Here is a 15013-nt window from a genome sequence, read left to right as displayed (position 1 = left end):
AGTTAACTGTATTAGAGACATAATGTTGGAAGCACTTATCAGATCAAAACATTTTGATTCTTTACCATACTGGTGCTCAGTAGTCCTACCATAAATACACTATGATCCTAGGAAATGCCACAGGAGGACAACAATGAATTATATATTATGGATTTCCCTAGCAGCATACTGTGATCGGCTGATTATGCTTCATTCTGAATGAAATATACATTGTGCTAGCTAAAATTGATGTCAAGGTACTGTTCTTGCAGGCTACTTTGGGTCCGAAATTTGCATTTTAAGGAAATGAAGAAAAGAAGATGCTATACAAGTTGACATTACAGCTCAAATACTGATATATAACATGAGAACCACGGACGAAGGTGAGGATGAAAGTACTGTGAAGTAGCAATGTTTCCATTTTGAAAAAGTTCAATCTTCTACATGATCTATCAGTCCCGAGACCCGACTCCCCATTTAATATTCAGTATACAAAAAAAAAAATGGCGATAGCTTTGGGCATGCATGCACGCCAAGCCATGACAACAACAAAAATAAAGAGGTAATCAGACTTAAACTCTTCACGTCATATATATTTACACGACAAACAATATGGCTCTAAAAACATCAGCCTAGCATCAATTTTGCCTGCTGCCACTGCCACAGGGCTAAGGCTTCTGGATGGACAAACAAGCAACTTTCAAAAGAAATTCATACTGTACAAACAACTTTATATCTTGAAGTGCTATGAGAGCTGTCTGGTGACTCTGCCACAGTCCGAACGTAGTTGGGCACACACTTACCGACTGCTGTTGCCCGCTTCAATGAAAGTTGATAAAATGGGGCTTGGAATGCCACAACTGCACGAGAAAGCCTGGCACAACTACTGGGTGTCACCATTGCACCGAAGCTCCAAGTTCGGTGCATTAATGCCACTTGTTTTCATCAATGCACTATGAGCAGGAATTTCCACTGACTTTGAAAAGTGTTAGCAGCAACAGCTGTAACAAAGTCGAGACTGACATGCCCCAAACTGCTGCTACGAGGTCATAGCATTAGGCTGTCAGCCTCTCAAGACACAAGCCACCCCGTTTTGGCTGTTATTTACAGCCTTTGCAAAAACAAGAAAGAAAGCTGCATCTTGCAATCTGACATCTGAGGTGCAATTAGCCCAAGTGGGTGCCACCTGCACTTTCTTGGCTAATGTGAAGGCAAAGCTTACCTACAATTGCACAGGCCAAATGGGTGCTTGCCAGACTTTTATCAGTTTTCCCCAGCCTGCAGACATGTAGATAGGACTGCAGGTGATCCCAAGATTTCCGCAAACAGCAAGACACTCGGGAGAAAAACAGGAGGGCAAATGACTTTCGTTCTTCCTTCAGAACACTGCTGAGACCCACTATTCACCTTGCTGCACCAAAAGCACTGCATTCACCTGTTCGCGTGCTCCATGCCCTCTAAAAATCACAAACATGCAAGCCACGCAGGGATGCCAACGCAGAAGTTTGTCCACCAACTGAAGGTACACTGGTCAATAGCTGTCAAAGCATGACCAATAATGGGTCTTGTCAAGATGAAACATATGCCTAGCACACAGTCATTATATGCTCAGCATAAGCAGTTGGCTTGCTTTGGACTGTTCTGCACATGTTGGTGATCTCCCTCCCCCACAAACAAGCTCACCTCTGGTTGTAGGTGAGAGCACGCAAAAGTGCTGCCAACATGGGTATAAAAATGGGGAGAGTGGAAAGAACATCCCAAGTCAAGCATGACAATAAGAGATACAGGGAGAGCGCAGGAGGCAAGGAGGGAGTGCAAGGTCTGTGTGTGTCCTCGGTTCAATCGTGGCGGTCTTCGCTAGCCGTGGCTCGCCCCGCATCTGGCTGCGCCCGCGGAGTCTCTGGCGCCCTAAGCACTTCTTCTTCCTCCTCGTACTCTTCCTCTTCCTGGGGCGGCCATAGCTGTGGCGACCACTACGACCGGTCGAGGCGGAAGGCTTCTTCAGCGGCAGGGTCACTGATCACCGCCATGTCAGGATCAGTCAGGATCTGCAGGCCGTCAATGTCGATAGGGTCAAGGCCTGCGCGGAGGGCCTCCTCAGCAGAGAACAGGTCAGCTGAGTCAAATGAGCCCAGAGACTGGCCATCCACCTTGCCCTGCTGCAGTGCCCCTTTGAGCAGAGCTGCCTCATCCGTGCCAGGCCCTGTAAAGTGCATCACGATGCGTGAGCGTGACCACCTGAAGCAGACTAGCTGTGCAAAGAGACACCGATAGACAAAAAATTACCAAAAACAAGTACATGGCCTGGAAAGCAGTAGTAGTTGGGTTGGACTACTACAAGCAGTAGACAGAATGGGTTGAGGACAAGGGCGAAAGAGGAAGTGGCAGAACACTTTTAACAACAACCAGACTTAATATCTTGGCAGTTCATAAGACCTAGCGCTAAGTGAGTCCTATCACTTCTTTTGTTCTCCTCCACAATGTGCTACGTCTACTGCTCGTAATGAGTCACCAACAAGCTCAAACTGCAACTTTAATAAGTTGGACTGTTTGCCAGTGCCCTAGCAATGTATTCTTAACATTATTGATGAGGACTGACAGATATATATACAAGGAGAGGAGGTCAGTCAAGGCAGTTAAAGCCCTCTCAACTGATAACACATTCAGCCATTAAGTTGAGTAGCAGCATTCCTTTATGTGCAGCCACTGACCCCTGATTCGTTGCTAGAAACTAGTCCCACTTCCACACAAGATGAGCCCCTGTCCCCTTAACCCTCTAAAGGGACATCATTGGCAAATACTAAGTCGACGTTGACTTTTTTAAATAATGTTCCAGAAACCTCGCATCGCTTGTTTTGTGCCAAGAAAAGAGTTAGTTTACAAGAATATTGCATCTGAACAGTCCGAATACGTCTTTCGAAATTCAAATCTGCCACCCAACCAGGGGAGTGGTGACGTTGCATACGCCAACACCGCCCTTTGCTGCCGTCGGTGAGTAGAGCGGTGCCCGACAGATGGCGGTACTGAGCCAAGACAGAGGGGTGGATTCGCCGCTGCAGCTGCTTTTCAGTCAAGTGGCGTAGACCATTCGGGCATCCCGCTACATTGGATTTAAGTTTAATTCTCTGCTACTTCAAGTTTTTGCGAGTTTTGCGAGACAGCAAAACCAGCGCAGCACTACGCAATAATGAAACTACTGAAACACGAAAGCTTGGGTGGTGCAGAGTCTAGCAAAAATGAAGCCTTTTGACCGCCCATGTCATTGTCGAAGGTAATTTCAATGAGTTCTTTTTTTTAAAATGAAATTGAACTCGAGAAGTAGCATTTTATTTCGTCCTATAGTACAGTACAAGGAAGTTTTTTGCAATGAGTGGTTGAGTACTAGTGACAGAACTATCTAACCTGTTCTGCATTTACCTCAATTTCTCGACCATTAAGGCTCTATTCACGATAATATTGGTACCTTAGAGATTCTGGAGCACTAATCTATCACTTTAGCTTGACTTAATATTTGCCTGTAATGTCCCTTTAACTACCCCTCCAGAGTATACTTGTTTTGTGTTTTCAGTACATTTCCTACCTCTCAAGAAGCAACTCAATCAAAAATTAACATTTTGTACCTATTGTACAATCGATAGAGAGGCTGTGAACATACAAAACTTGTAAGGTAAATTTCTTATAGCAGGCGGAGCAAATGTCTTGGTGCTCTGTCCCTCTGTCTCCGCAGGACAGCCATGGCAAACGTGTGGCAGGCCTGTCCATGCTTTGAGAGAAGGAATTTACAAAATGCTGATGAATTCTGTGTCTGAAGAAACTGAGAAAGAAGAAATAGTTTGTATGTAGCAGGAAATTTGAAATGAACTAGCATGCAAAAAAAAACCCTGCAGTCAAATGGTTAATTCAAGCTACAGCAGAAAGAATGTGGCAGCACTCATGGTTTTTGCTGGAATGTGACAGTGAAAGTAAGAAGGGTAGGATTGTGGAAGGTACTGTGGAAGGGCTTTAGGATGTGCCAGTACACAAGAGAACAAGAGTGACAGCAGTAATGAAGAGCTGCCGGGAGAGTGTCAAGTTTGGGCACGAGGCCAATGCCATGTGCCTGAGACGCGTAAGCCTTACAGCAAGGGTAAGGACAAAATTACGAACTAATATATTCGTTCTTCTTTGTCCCGTCCTCACCAGAATTGCAGAGTGGCAACTTCGAAGCTGGAATGATTCCATCATAATTCTAAGCTTTCAAACACCTGGGGTGGAATGGGAATGGAATGGTTTGGTAGATGGAACTGAAATGGAAGGGGAGCACAAGATTCTGGAATGAAGTTATAATGGAACAGACATATAGTCAGGGGACCACTAAATGTTCATCTTTAGCATGACTACAAAACGATTAAATTTGTCTATTAAAGATAGGCTTGGTCAATGTATTACATTTTTTCATTTTTACACAATATGGCTCTTTCAATATCTACCTACAGGTGACTACCTCTACCATGATAATTATGAACAGCACTTGTTGCCATCGACTCCAGACTGCTGATGACCAAGAAACTTTTCTTCATTACACTGGTGAACTTAAAGACAGCAACATTTAGTTAGAGTTAACTCTTTAACTGTTTGTTAAATGGGTCCTGAACTACCCCTCGGGCTTGGTGAAAAAAACACAGTCAGTGGTTAGCAAACGCTACTGCGAACGTCTCAGCCAAAATTGGCAGTCATGCACAGCGCGTGGAGTTTGCAAGCGAAGCGCAAGGCCACCTTTTTCTCAAACACTCTCTTTTCAATAGACGCCTGCTCCTCACTCTCTTCTGGGCGCTTTATTTCGTAATATAGTAGATTCCCGCACGCGGCTGCCATTGGCCAATAGCTGACATCAATCAAGAATGGTGTTTGGATCAGTGCACTTCTTCCTACTTTTACTGTGTATACTTATTGATGCAGTTTAACAAATAGGCTGAAGTAAGCATAAACATGCTTTCAAATTTGAGTAATAATTTCGCACTTCCAGAAGAAACAGACTCGTCTGCTCACGCTCGGCTGCGACCACCTTCGTAGGAGTTAAACTTTGGCCACCCTGCATATAGTGTCGTAGCCATAGGGCCTCACTATTTTCAACTAGTTTTGAACACTCAATTAGCCTATGACCACAAGAAACTTAAGGTCAGACTACACAAACGCTTGCCACTGTGGGCTTACAAGATTCCACTCCTGGTTAGACACCTTGGCAGACTTCACTACGTATTGACAGCACTTCAAAATGTGCAAGTTTGATGTGGCTACTATCCGCCAGTCAAGCTGGTGCAAGACAAAGCCAGTCCGCACCAAGTGGCACAGCCACCCTGGAACATATGAGTTCGAGCAGGCACTCAAGCCCTCTCGTGCACAAAGCAAACGCTGCGCACACATACTGCAATTATACGTAGCTGCGGTCTGCTACGTAGCATAGCTACCGCGGCTGCGGCGGCTGCCGCGGGGTGCTGCGATGAGTCTGCTGGCTCAGTGCACTGCGGCTCACTGGGGACAACCACATTTGGCAAAACGTAGGTGCCAAGGTCGGAAATAGTGGCATCTATGTGAACATCCAAAATCAAATTTGAACTGTGCGCCAGGGTGACGTTCAGTAGGCGAAGCGTTGTGGGCACGCACTGCTCCACCTTCACAGTACAAGTCATTGAAGGAATAGAAGCATTGCTCACGCAATGTTTGATTGCCAATCACTCCGCTTCTCCTGAACGCACTGAAGTACTTTTCGCGGCATAGTATTTCTGAAGTAGTCTAATTTAACTAAACATGCATTTCTCGACTTCGATAAAAAGTGGTTCAGGGCCCCTTTGAGGAATTAAGTTAATGCCGTAGTTCTAGTGAACTTGCTGGCATTTATTTAGTTAAGGAGTGAAGTTGCCAAGATTTATTCGATATAGCAAACGCGCACTTGACCTATGACAAAAGAATGCAGGCCAAAAACGTCCACGTTGCAAACAACTGAACCCTGCACAAGTCCACAATGATTTGGAAGGAATGCCATATATTTTTCGGCCAACTGTGGAATATGCATAAGGCACAATAACAGGCAGTCAGAAAGTGTGCTGGAAAATGATGCTCCTTAACCCTTTACCTCCCGTTGACGAGTATAGTCATCATGATATTTTGTAGCAATGTTACCAATGACAACTATGGCCGTCATAAACAAAAATTTGTCCCACAGTGAACCTATGATGATTATACTCATGCTATTGGATAGAGATGCATTTCCCGCCACTAGATGGCCATACTCATTCATGTTGTGCCACCTTGTGTATCGCCGTTCATTATATTGCCGCCTCTGACAACCCTGCATAAAGCATGGCTGCCTCCTCGAAACGAGGCAATGAAAGTGCACGTAAAAGAAAGTAAATGGTGACTCGTCATTACACGACAGCTCTGCAGAGTTTCTGCATGGAAACGGAAAGTAATATGTTCTCATCTGAGGAGTCTGATGACAAAGACTGTGGATGAACCGGAGGACCTCACAGCTGCCCGGGAGTCTACCATACAAAGACGACCTACTAACTGCTTTAGGAGCTGCTGAGAAGTAGCCACTATTCATGTGCATGTTTCTGCACCGTTTAGGTTATTTTTTGTTCGTATTCTCTTTTTTCATAGTGTATCGAGCTCTGCAAAATACTTTTTTGCAAGACACTAGAGCCTTGCAGTGAAGCCTTCTTCAAGCTATCTCCTTGTGCAATTTGTGAAATAAAGGAGCACCATTGAATTGAAATAATGGTGCCGTTTTATTCAGAAAAAAGGAAGCTCTACAAATAGAGCGAAAAATTTCCTGTAAATTTGGTAAAATTTTCTTTTTTCACGGAAGGGAAAGGTTAATATGCCAGTAAATGTCAAACAAAAGAAAAGGCGTCAGACTGGTGATTTCATCGGCTCTGAACTCATTTATTGCGACAGCAGCATTCTCCTTAGTGACCACCACCTTAATTTTTCTCTCCTGCTTTTTCCTCAAATAACTGCACCCACCCACTAGACCGAGGACACAGTGTAAGATTGTTTTGTACTTTGCCTTACTCGAATGAGTCATAATAAGAGATAATACAGGCAACACTACCCTGAAGACATCAGAAACCACAAGGCATGTTTTTCCTTGTGTGAAAGAATAGCATGTAACATTATTTGTTACATTGTTAAGACTTCAAAAATATGTTGTTGTTGTTGTTTTTCTTTTTTTTTTGCTAAGCATGCAAGCGCAAACAGTAAACAATTATAGAGAAAACGTTTCATTTCCTGAAATAGGAGGAATGGAATGGACCAGCTCAGCCTCTCCAGCAGTGGAAATGGTCCAACTCTTCCCATTCTGAGGAGTTAAAAGGAGCAGAACTCTCCAGAATGGAGTGGGAATGAAATGGAGTACGCAACTCTGGTCCTCACTAGTGTTCCTGTTCATTTAGTCGTGAACTAACCAGCCCAAACTAGCTCCCTTCTTTGGGCATGGTCGATTCTCTGGCTCACTTTCATTCATGCCAGGGAAATTCATGTACCATAACTTAGTAGTTGCACAAATGTGAATATATGATGTGCAGGAGAGGCTTTTAATTACCTGAAATTTTTTTTAACAATGCAATATTAACACAATGAAATTAGCAATCCAAATGTAGCCATCGACTCAAAGCAGATTGTTTTATTGTAGCGTGATTCTCAATATTCTGCAACAAGCTTAACCTGCACGTAGGGCTGCCAACTATCCCTGACTCTGCAGGACTATCCCGAATCTCACAAAAAGCCAGGACATATGAACCAATATTTGTCCTGCATTAAGTGTGGTGCAACTCGAACAACTCTACTCACTAGTGTGGGTGCACTACAAGCATAGTGAACAACATGCAGCTTGGAATGACACTCAACTCCTAAATTTTCCCCTGAATGTCCCTCCTGTCTAGGAAGCAATGTTGCAGCAAAGAGAGTATTGATTATAACAGCTTGTCAATAGACCACAAAATCAGGTATGAGTTGAATACTAAGTTATGGTGGACCATAATTCCACTTGAATTACGACATATCCCAAAATCATTAACGAGCGCTGCAGAATGTAGTATTGCAAAACGAAAATAGCAAATAGTTTCTACGTCTGCCCGTTCTCTCCTCTACCCCGTCCAGGCTTTCTGAAAAGAGTTGGGAACCCTACCTGCTTGAGAGTAGGAAAATAATGCACACACAGTCATTGTTCCACTGCAACCCTAACTACAAAGAAATAAAAGATACAAACTAGCTTGCTGGCTGAAAAAAAAAAAGTGATCCGCTTGCATTGTTTGCATTCAAAACTTGCTACTTGTTTGAGGCAGGCTATACGCCGGATCTGATCTGAGCACCATCACAAGCAGTGGTGCAAGAGAACAAGTGACAGGCACATTTGGAAAATTCAATCCTGGGTCTCCCATCAGGTAATGCATATCAGAAATGAAATGCACCTAGTAGGTGTCACACTCCCAAAAGCCCAATATTAAAGTACCCAAAGTGCTTTTAACATGCATGTACAACTGCCAATTGATTATTCGTACTTGGAGGAATGTCTAAAGTCCAAAAAGCCAGATGTAATGAAAAAGAAGTGCCCTTATTTTAAAACTGGCAACAAAAGCTGATCAGCATGTACATACACTTGCGCGAGACCAGATCATTATGTATATCAGCCTATGACATGCCATCGCTAATGACAGACAAAAGTAGGCATTAAAGTACTGTGTTGAGTTAGTTGGTGCATAGCTTAAGAATGTGTGGTGCAAGGTTAAAATCAACAGAAGAAATAAGAGACAAAAAGAGCGCCAAACTCACAATTTTATTCCAGGAAGCACCCAGTATACCGGGTGTCCCAATTAACTTGGACCAAGATATATTTAAAAAATCGAAGCGCTGTAGAGAAATCGTACCGACTGCATAGTAGCCGTAGTCGTGTGCACTTACAGCCAGTATTTTTTGCATCACAAAGTATTAATTAATGTCTCTTAATTAGTGGACTCATTAATTATTACTTGAATCACAAACATATCAATCACAAAGTTGTAGGGCACCTCAAATAACCTCCGAATCAAGCATTTGTTTCGTGCTGAGGTTTTCCTCGTTGGTTTTTCCGATTAAAAAAAAATAGTAAGAGTGCGTGGACAACCAAAATACGAAATATGCGCTCGCGTGCCAGTACACAAGCGCTCCCAAGCAAAGAGGCATGGATACACAGCTTTACTAGCGGTGGCAGCTTGACACAGGGCTTCACGCTATGTGATGTGATCTCAGCATCATCAGAACACGTCGCTGACGCATGGATAAGCCTAGCGGAGCCGTCGGTGGGGGGGGGGGGAGTATTTAGAAGCCGGGAAACCGTGATGGCGCACTTGGGACTGTAATTTTGCACACTCATATTGTTCTGTAGATAGGTATGCCTGGAACATATGTTACTTTTGTTCCCGTTAGCAATAGAAACAATCTTTGCGCAGGCTATGTCCATCTAATGAGTTTTGGCGTATCTGTACGGCCAGCATATGCTGTTGTCGATTACGTAAATCATTTTTGCTTGACGTACCAGTGCACAAATAATAGTGGCATATCTCAACGGTACCACACCAGTGACCTGCTTTTCAAAAAGACAGTCATGGCCTTCACGAATGATCGTAAAGGCTAATAAGATCCTGGCAATGGGGGCGGCGCATGGCGACAAGAGGAAGGCAGCCAAGCTATTCCGGATATGGCATTCTGGAGGATGCCCTAGTACGTCAACAATACTTAGAATGTATGAAGTCCTTTGTGAGATGGGTAGCTTCACAAGAAAGCGACACAGGACTGCGATGATAATTCAAGAAGCGAAAACGGATGTTCTGGTACTCTTTGCTGCTAACCCTCACGGAAGTGTGCACGACACCAGTGCGGAGGCTGGACCTCAGGGTCATCAGTGTGGAGGATTTTAAAAAAAGGTTATATGCACCTGTGCCATGTACATCATCAAAAACATTAAGGCCGACACTTTGAAAACAGACTCGACTTTGCCAATTGGATTTTCACGAAATGTGAAGAAGAACCGGACTTTCTCACTTGCTGCTTTGGACGGATGGGGCTAATTTCTCCAGCAAACGCACAAGTCAATCTTCACAATGCGCACTACTGGAGTGATAGGAATCCCCACTGGCTGGCACAAACACGACACCAATACCAGTAGTCGTTTAATGTGTGGTGCGGTATTTATGATGGCAACATTATCAGACCCATCTTTTTTGACAACACACTAATGGTGCAATGCTACGTCAACGACATCCTTGAGAGTCCCGTGAGTAACGTCTGTTGCAACGCTCCACTTGCGCACCTTCGAACATCTAGTTTCAACACGATGGTGCTCCTGCGCATAGCAGTAGTCAGTCTCAAGCATGGCTCACCAAGCTTCTGCATGGACAGTGGATTGGCCAGCACGGACCTGTACTGGACGTGACACCGCTGGACTTCTTCTTGTGGGGCTACGTGAAAGATCGCATGTATAGCAGCAAAACTACCACACCGGACACCCTAAAGGCAAAAGTCAGCAGAGTCTGCTGCGAGATTCCAACGTCGTCGATCAAAGCTGCAGCACCATAAGTGTTGGAAAGAAGAAGCCAATACTGTATTGCTTCAGAAGGTAACCTGTTTAAGCACATGTTATAAATGGCAGGGAAAAATAAACACTCTAAACTGGTGTAAAAGACTGTTGTAACGCACCTTCATGATGTCACTCTATCCTTACATAAAGAAGCTTGCGACAAAGGTAGACATAGGTAAAGAATTGCTTTGTTTTGCCTTTCTTCTGGAGTTCAAGAGACAGAAAGGTTAAATTGCTAAACCAGATGCACCTTTAGATGTTTCTTTGTGGATGGCTGAGACGCCTTACATGCTTTTGGTTTATTCTTTATTGAAATAAACTCCTGAGTAGCTCATTTCCGTTCTTCCAAGAACTGGCTTTTTTCTTTTTTTTTGTGCTCTTTTGCAAACTGTTTTTTTAAACATTGGTTGAATTTCTTTTGTAGCTTTGTTTCATGATACGTGAAGGTTAAAGCCATCCTGAGTGCCTCACGATCGAGCACAACATTCTTGCATCTGCAGATGCTGAGGCTTATCACACCACGCTAGTTAGATCACGAAACCTCTCGAGCCATCCTACACGACGAAGCCTTGTATGATGCGACGATAAACAAATGTAGCTGCATCTTTCAAAGGTTGCTTGGAGGCGCTTGAGTAGCGGCGTGCGAGCACGCATCCATTTCATATTTCGCGGGCTTTTGTTTTTCTCGGAAAAAACAACCAGACACTTACCCCCGTATTCAGAAATGCAACTTAAAGGGAAGCTGAAACGGTTTTCAATTTCCATGAATTGCTGGGGTTGGGAAGAACAGACCTATTAATTTACGGTTCTGAAATTTTTTTCTTTGTATTGTCAATACAAGGGGCAGAAATCGCTTTTTAAATCCCCCCCACAGACACGCCCCCGTCACTTTCCGGAGCGCCGGGTGAGGAGGCAGCCGGAGGAGAGAACCGGCGAGAGTGACATCATTCCCGGGGACCGTACTGGCGTACCGGCGTGCTGGCATGTGCTGGCATGTTTCTTTCCATCCTGCGCTTTACTAAATGACGCTACGAGAGATCAGCCGCCGCTCACGTTTGTTTTCTTTTGCAATTTTCGTGAACTGTGCTTCCTTTCTGTGCTGCGTGAGTGTCTAAAGCCAAGGGCGACCAACATGCCCTCATTCTGTGCAGCATTTGGCTGTGCGAACACAGGCAGGCGAGACGATGTGGTGTTTCACATGTTCCCGAAGGACAAGAAACTTGCAGCGCAGTGGGTCCGTGCGCTGAGGAGAGATAATTTCTTGCCGACGAAATCAACTGTGCTGTGTTCGGACCATTTCCGCGACAGTGATTGTCATCGGAGCTTGACAACGATGCGGGCAATCGATATTCCAATTAAATCGGCGTGACTGAAGGCCGGCGTTGTTCCGTCTATATTCTCCCGCAAGAGAAACACCTCGCCACTTCCAAGAGCGGCCTTCGCCAAGAGGAGAAATGGTTAGGTAAGGGTTTTAATGTGCACACAGGCAATTTTTTTAACGGATTATCACCTGAGTGTCGAACAAACGGCCTTACAGCGGCCTATGCTGAAGCGAGGTGGAGGCACAGCCGGGAATATGCACATGCATGCAAAGTGCTTGCTGTTGTCATCCTGTTTTTCCACTCCGCTTTGCCACAGAACACTGTACTACAGCTGTTTGTTTGGCGTTGTTTTGGTACAGTGAAATAACTGGCCGGGGGTACGCTTGCACACTCAGTGATATTTGCGATTCGTCGTACCACGCGGTGCCCGCAGGTTTAGTTGTTCAGCATTCGTGTTCAAATCGCACGGCATAAGGCATTACAATAATATTTTCATGCTCGCGTTAGAGTAGTTGAACTCGGCATGTAAAAACTTTGTTCCGTAGATTTCGCACTCACAGCTTGCTACCAGCAGCGAAATGTCGCAAAAACGAGCATAGGCACAGCCTCGCCCGTGGCAAGGCGAACGAGCTCAAATAATGAAGTAACGTTGTGAGGTATTGAACTCGTCAGCGTTCGACGTGGTCTAGCCCAATACAGGCATCACTGCTGGACAAATAATGTTTTCTTGCCTTTAACTAGCTATGCATCACGCATGGCAAAATTATTATTTGAAAGTAAATATAATACATTACTCATTACTTTCTTATTACGCTCATTGATTTGAATTACATTACCAGTTACCGTTTTCAAAAAAGTAATGGTATTACTTTACGATTGCTTCCAAAAAGTTTTCATGCAAACAAGAAGCAAAAAGCAAAGTATAAAGGGATGCCAACCTTTCTTCAAGGTAACATACACTTGCAAACATTTCATGCCCTCCCCCCCATGTGCCTCCACGACCCCTCACGACACTACCTATGTTCTGGCGCCGTACACAGCTTACTGGTGCATATTTAACGCAATTAATAAATTACTTTAGCCATGAAATAACAGACACCAAATAATTCACATTACTAAATCACTAGACAACTAATCCATCACATAAATTACTGAAAAAGTATTTCAATTACTGTAAGTATTCCAACAGTTGTCATGCTTGCTCATATGCATGACATGCTGAAATTCATGACATCCATGCCTTGCACTCTTTCAGGTTCTAGCAGAGCACCTTGAGAACCGAGCCCCTGATGAACCTGTTCCACTACCATCACCAATCGAAGAGTTTGAAGCAGCCAGAGTGACACAGGCAGATAATGTTGAAGAGTGTGAAGTAGCCCAACGCGGCACTTATGTTCGCGATCGTGTATCAACACGCAAAAAACCACGGAACTTTAGACAAGCAGCGGCAAGGTGCATGACATCGCGGAACTGCACCCATGTTTACAATCTAATGAGATGTTAGTGCTTCGGCATTCTTCCAGCAGCAAGTTCCAGTTCCCAGTGACACTTTAGCAGGTTTTTTCTCCCGTCATTGGAACGTGCAGCTACATGAAAGACATACGTACCAGCTAAGATTTCTAACGCGCGAGAAGGTGCACACATCGCTCTCGCTGTTGGCACACTCAACATCGTCGTTGCCCCCGTTGCCGCCATCGTTTTCTGTATCGGCTGTCAGTTCGAACATGTACGGCGAAAATACAAGCTGTCCGAGACAGCGAGAACATTCCATAATGCTTACAACTCAGCTGTGAAGCGAGAACAGATCAGCGTGCTATGCTCTGAAACGGCGGCGCCGACCGGCGATCCCCGTGAATGACGTCAAAGCGGTCCCGACCAATCACGGGCAACAGCAGCGCTCGCGCGATGCCCTGAGGCGCTGGTGTGCGTTTTCTTGCAAAAAAACAGCCGCTTGCATTTGTTTCCGCCCTTTTTAAACGAGATATTCGTGTTCAGTGGACTCAAAACTGTAAAATGCCGCAGGGAACTCATTTTTTTTAAAAAGTGCTTCAGCTTCCCTTTAAGCTGAAGCCCATGCTTGACTTGATCCAAGTGACGCCTATCGTGAATGCGCCGAAAGAAACACGGTGAGCATCTTTGGGCACGTTCACGCCAGGCGTCATCAAAATCAAGTTAAGCATGGGCCTCGACTTAAGCTGCATTTCTGAATATGGGGGTTAAGCACGAAATAAATGCTTGGTTCGGAGGTTATTTAGGGTGCCCTACAACATTGTAATCGACATTTTTGTGATTCAAGCAATAATTAATAAGTTCACTTATTAAAAGCAATTAATTAATTAATACTTCGTGATGAAAAAAAAATAGTGGCTGTAAGTACACACAACTGCCGCTACTAAGCAGTCGGTACGATTTCTCTAGAGCTCTTGGGCTTTTTTTTTTTTTTTTAAATCTCCCTGGCCAACTTCAAACAGGGATAGACTGCTCCACGCCAGCCAAATGATCATGTCTTTTCCTTCTTTGTAACTGCCTGGTATATTAAATACCTTATCACAGCTGCGGCCAGCAAGGAATAGCCAGCAAGGATGAAATTCACACGATTTTAATCACACTAAGCCCAATGTATTGTTTTTGATATGCTGAGTTTTATACCTCAATATGCTGATTTACACACGGAAATTTAAACCACACAAAACTCATAGCGCCGCTTTTGACATGCTGGAGCTGAGTTTCAGCAGTGGATAGCTCAGAAAATCAATTACAAATTAACTGCTACGCTAATTAATTTATAACTAGAATAACATTTAATTGTTTTCTTTTTTAGTGTGACTACCTTCTCTATGGCCAGCAGAGGTGATTAAGTTGTTTTTATTTTCATCCATAACGAATGGTGTCAATTTGATTGTGCAAGATTGTGTCACAAGATTGTGTCAATTTAACATGTTAAAGAGCTATGCTGGACATGCAGAATACACATAGTAAACACACAAGTCTGCTAGCTTGACAAACTGGCTTGGCTTGTCCCATCGATCATCGTTTGGATGCAGTGGGCTGCTAGTGGGTTTGCTAAGCCGAATAATACTATCCTTTTGCTCAGTTCAATCTCGAGATGGTGCTGGCA

The 15013-nt window shown here is 44.1% G+C and overlaps 1 protein-coding gene across 8 annotated transcripts in view; it reads right to left on the bottom strand.

Moving 5' to 3' along the window:
• Positions 1–1340: 1340 nt before the first annotated feature.
• LOC142572080 (CREB-regulated transcription coactivator 1-like) overlaps positions 1341–15013 on the bottom strand; it is a 132254-nt gene continuing 118581 nt past the window's right edge. For all 8 annotated transcript variants that reach the window (XM_075680908.1, XM_075680910.1, XM_075680911.1 and 5 more), the window contains one exon: positions 1341–2182. In XM_075680908.1, coding sequence (XP_075537023.1) covers positions 1953–2182 — 230 coding nt within the window. In that variant the 3' untranslated portion in view covers positions 1341–1952. The remainder of the gene's footprint in view (positions 2183–15013) is intronic.

The sequence above is a fragment of the Dermacentor variabilis genome, chromosome 2, assembly GCF_050947875.1.
Source record: "Dermacentor variabilis isolate Ectoservices chromosome 2, ASM5094787v1, whole genome shotgun sequence".
NCBI lineage: Eukaryota > Metazoa > Arthropoda > Arachnida > Ixodida > Ixodidae > Dermacentor > Dermacentor variabilis.
This window is presented reverse-complemented; position numbering and strand designations above follow the sequence as displayed.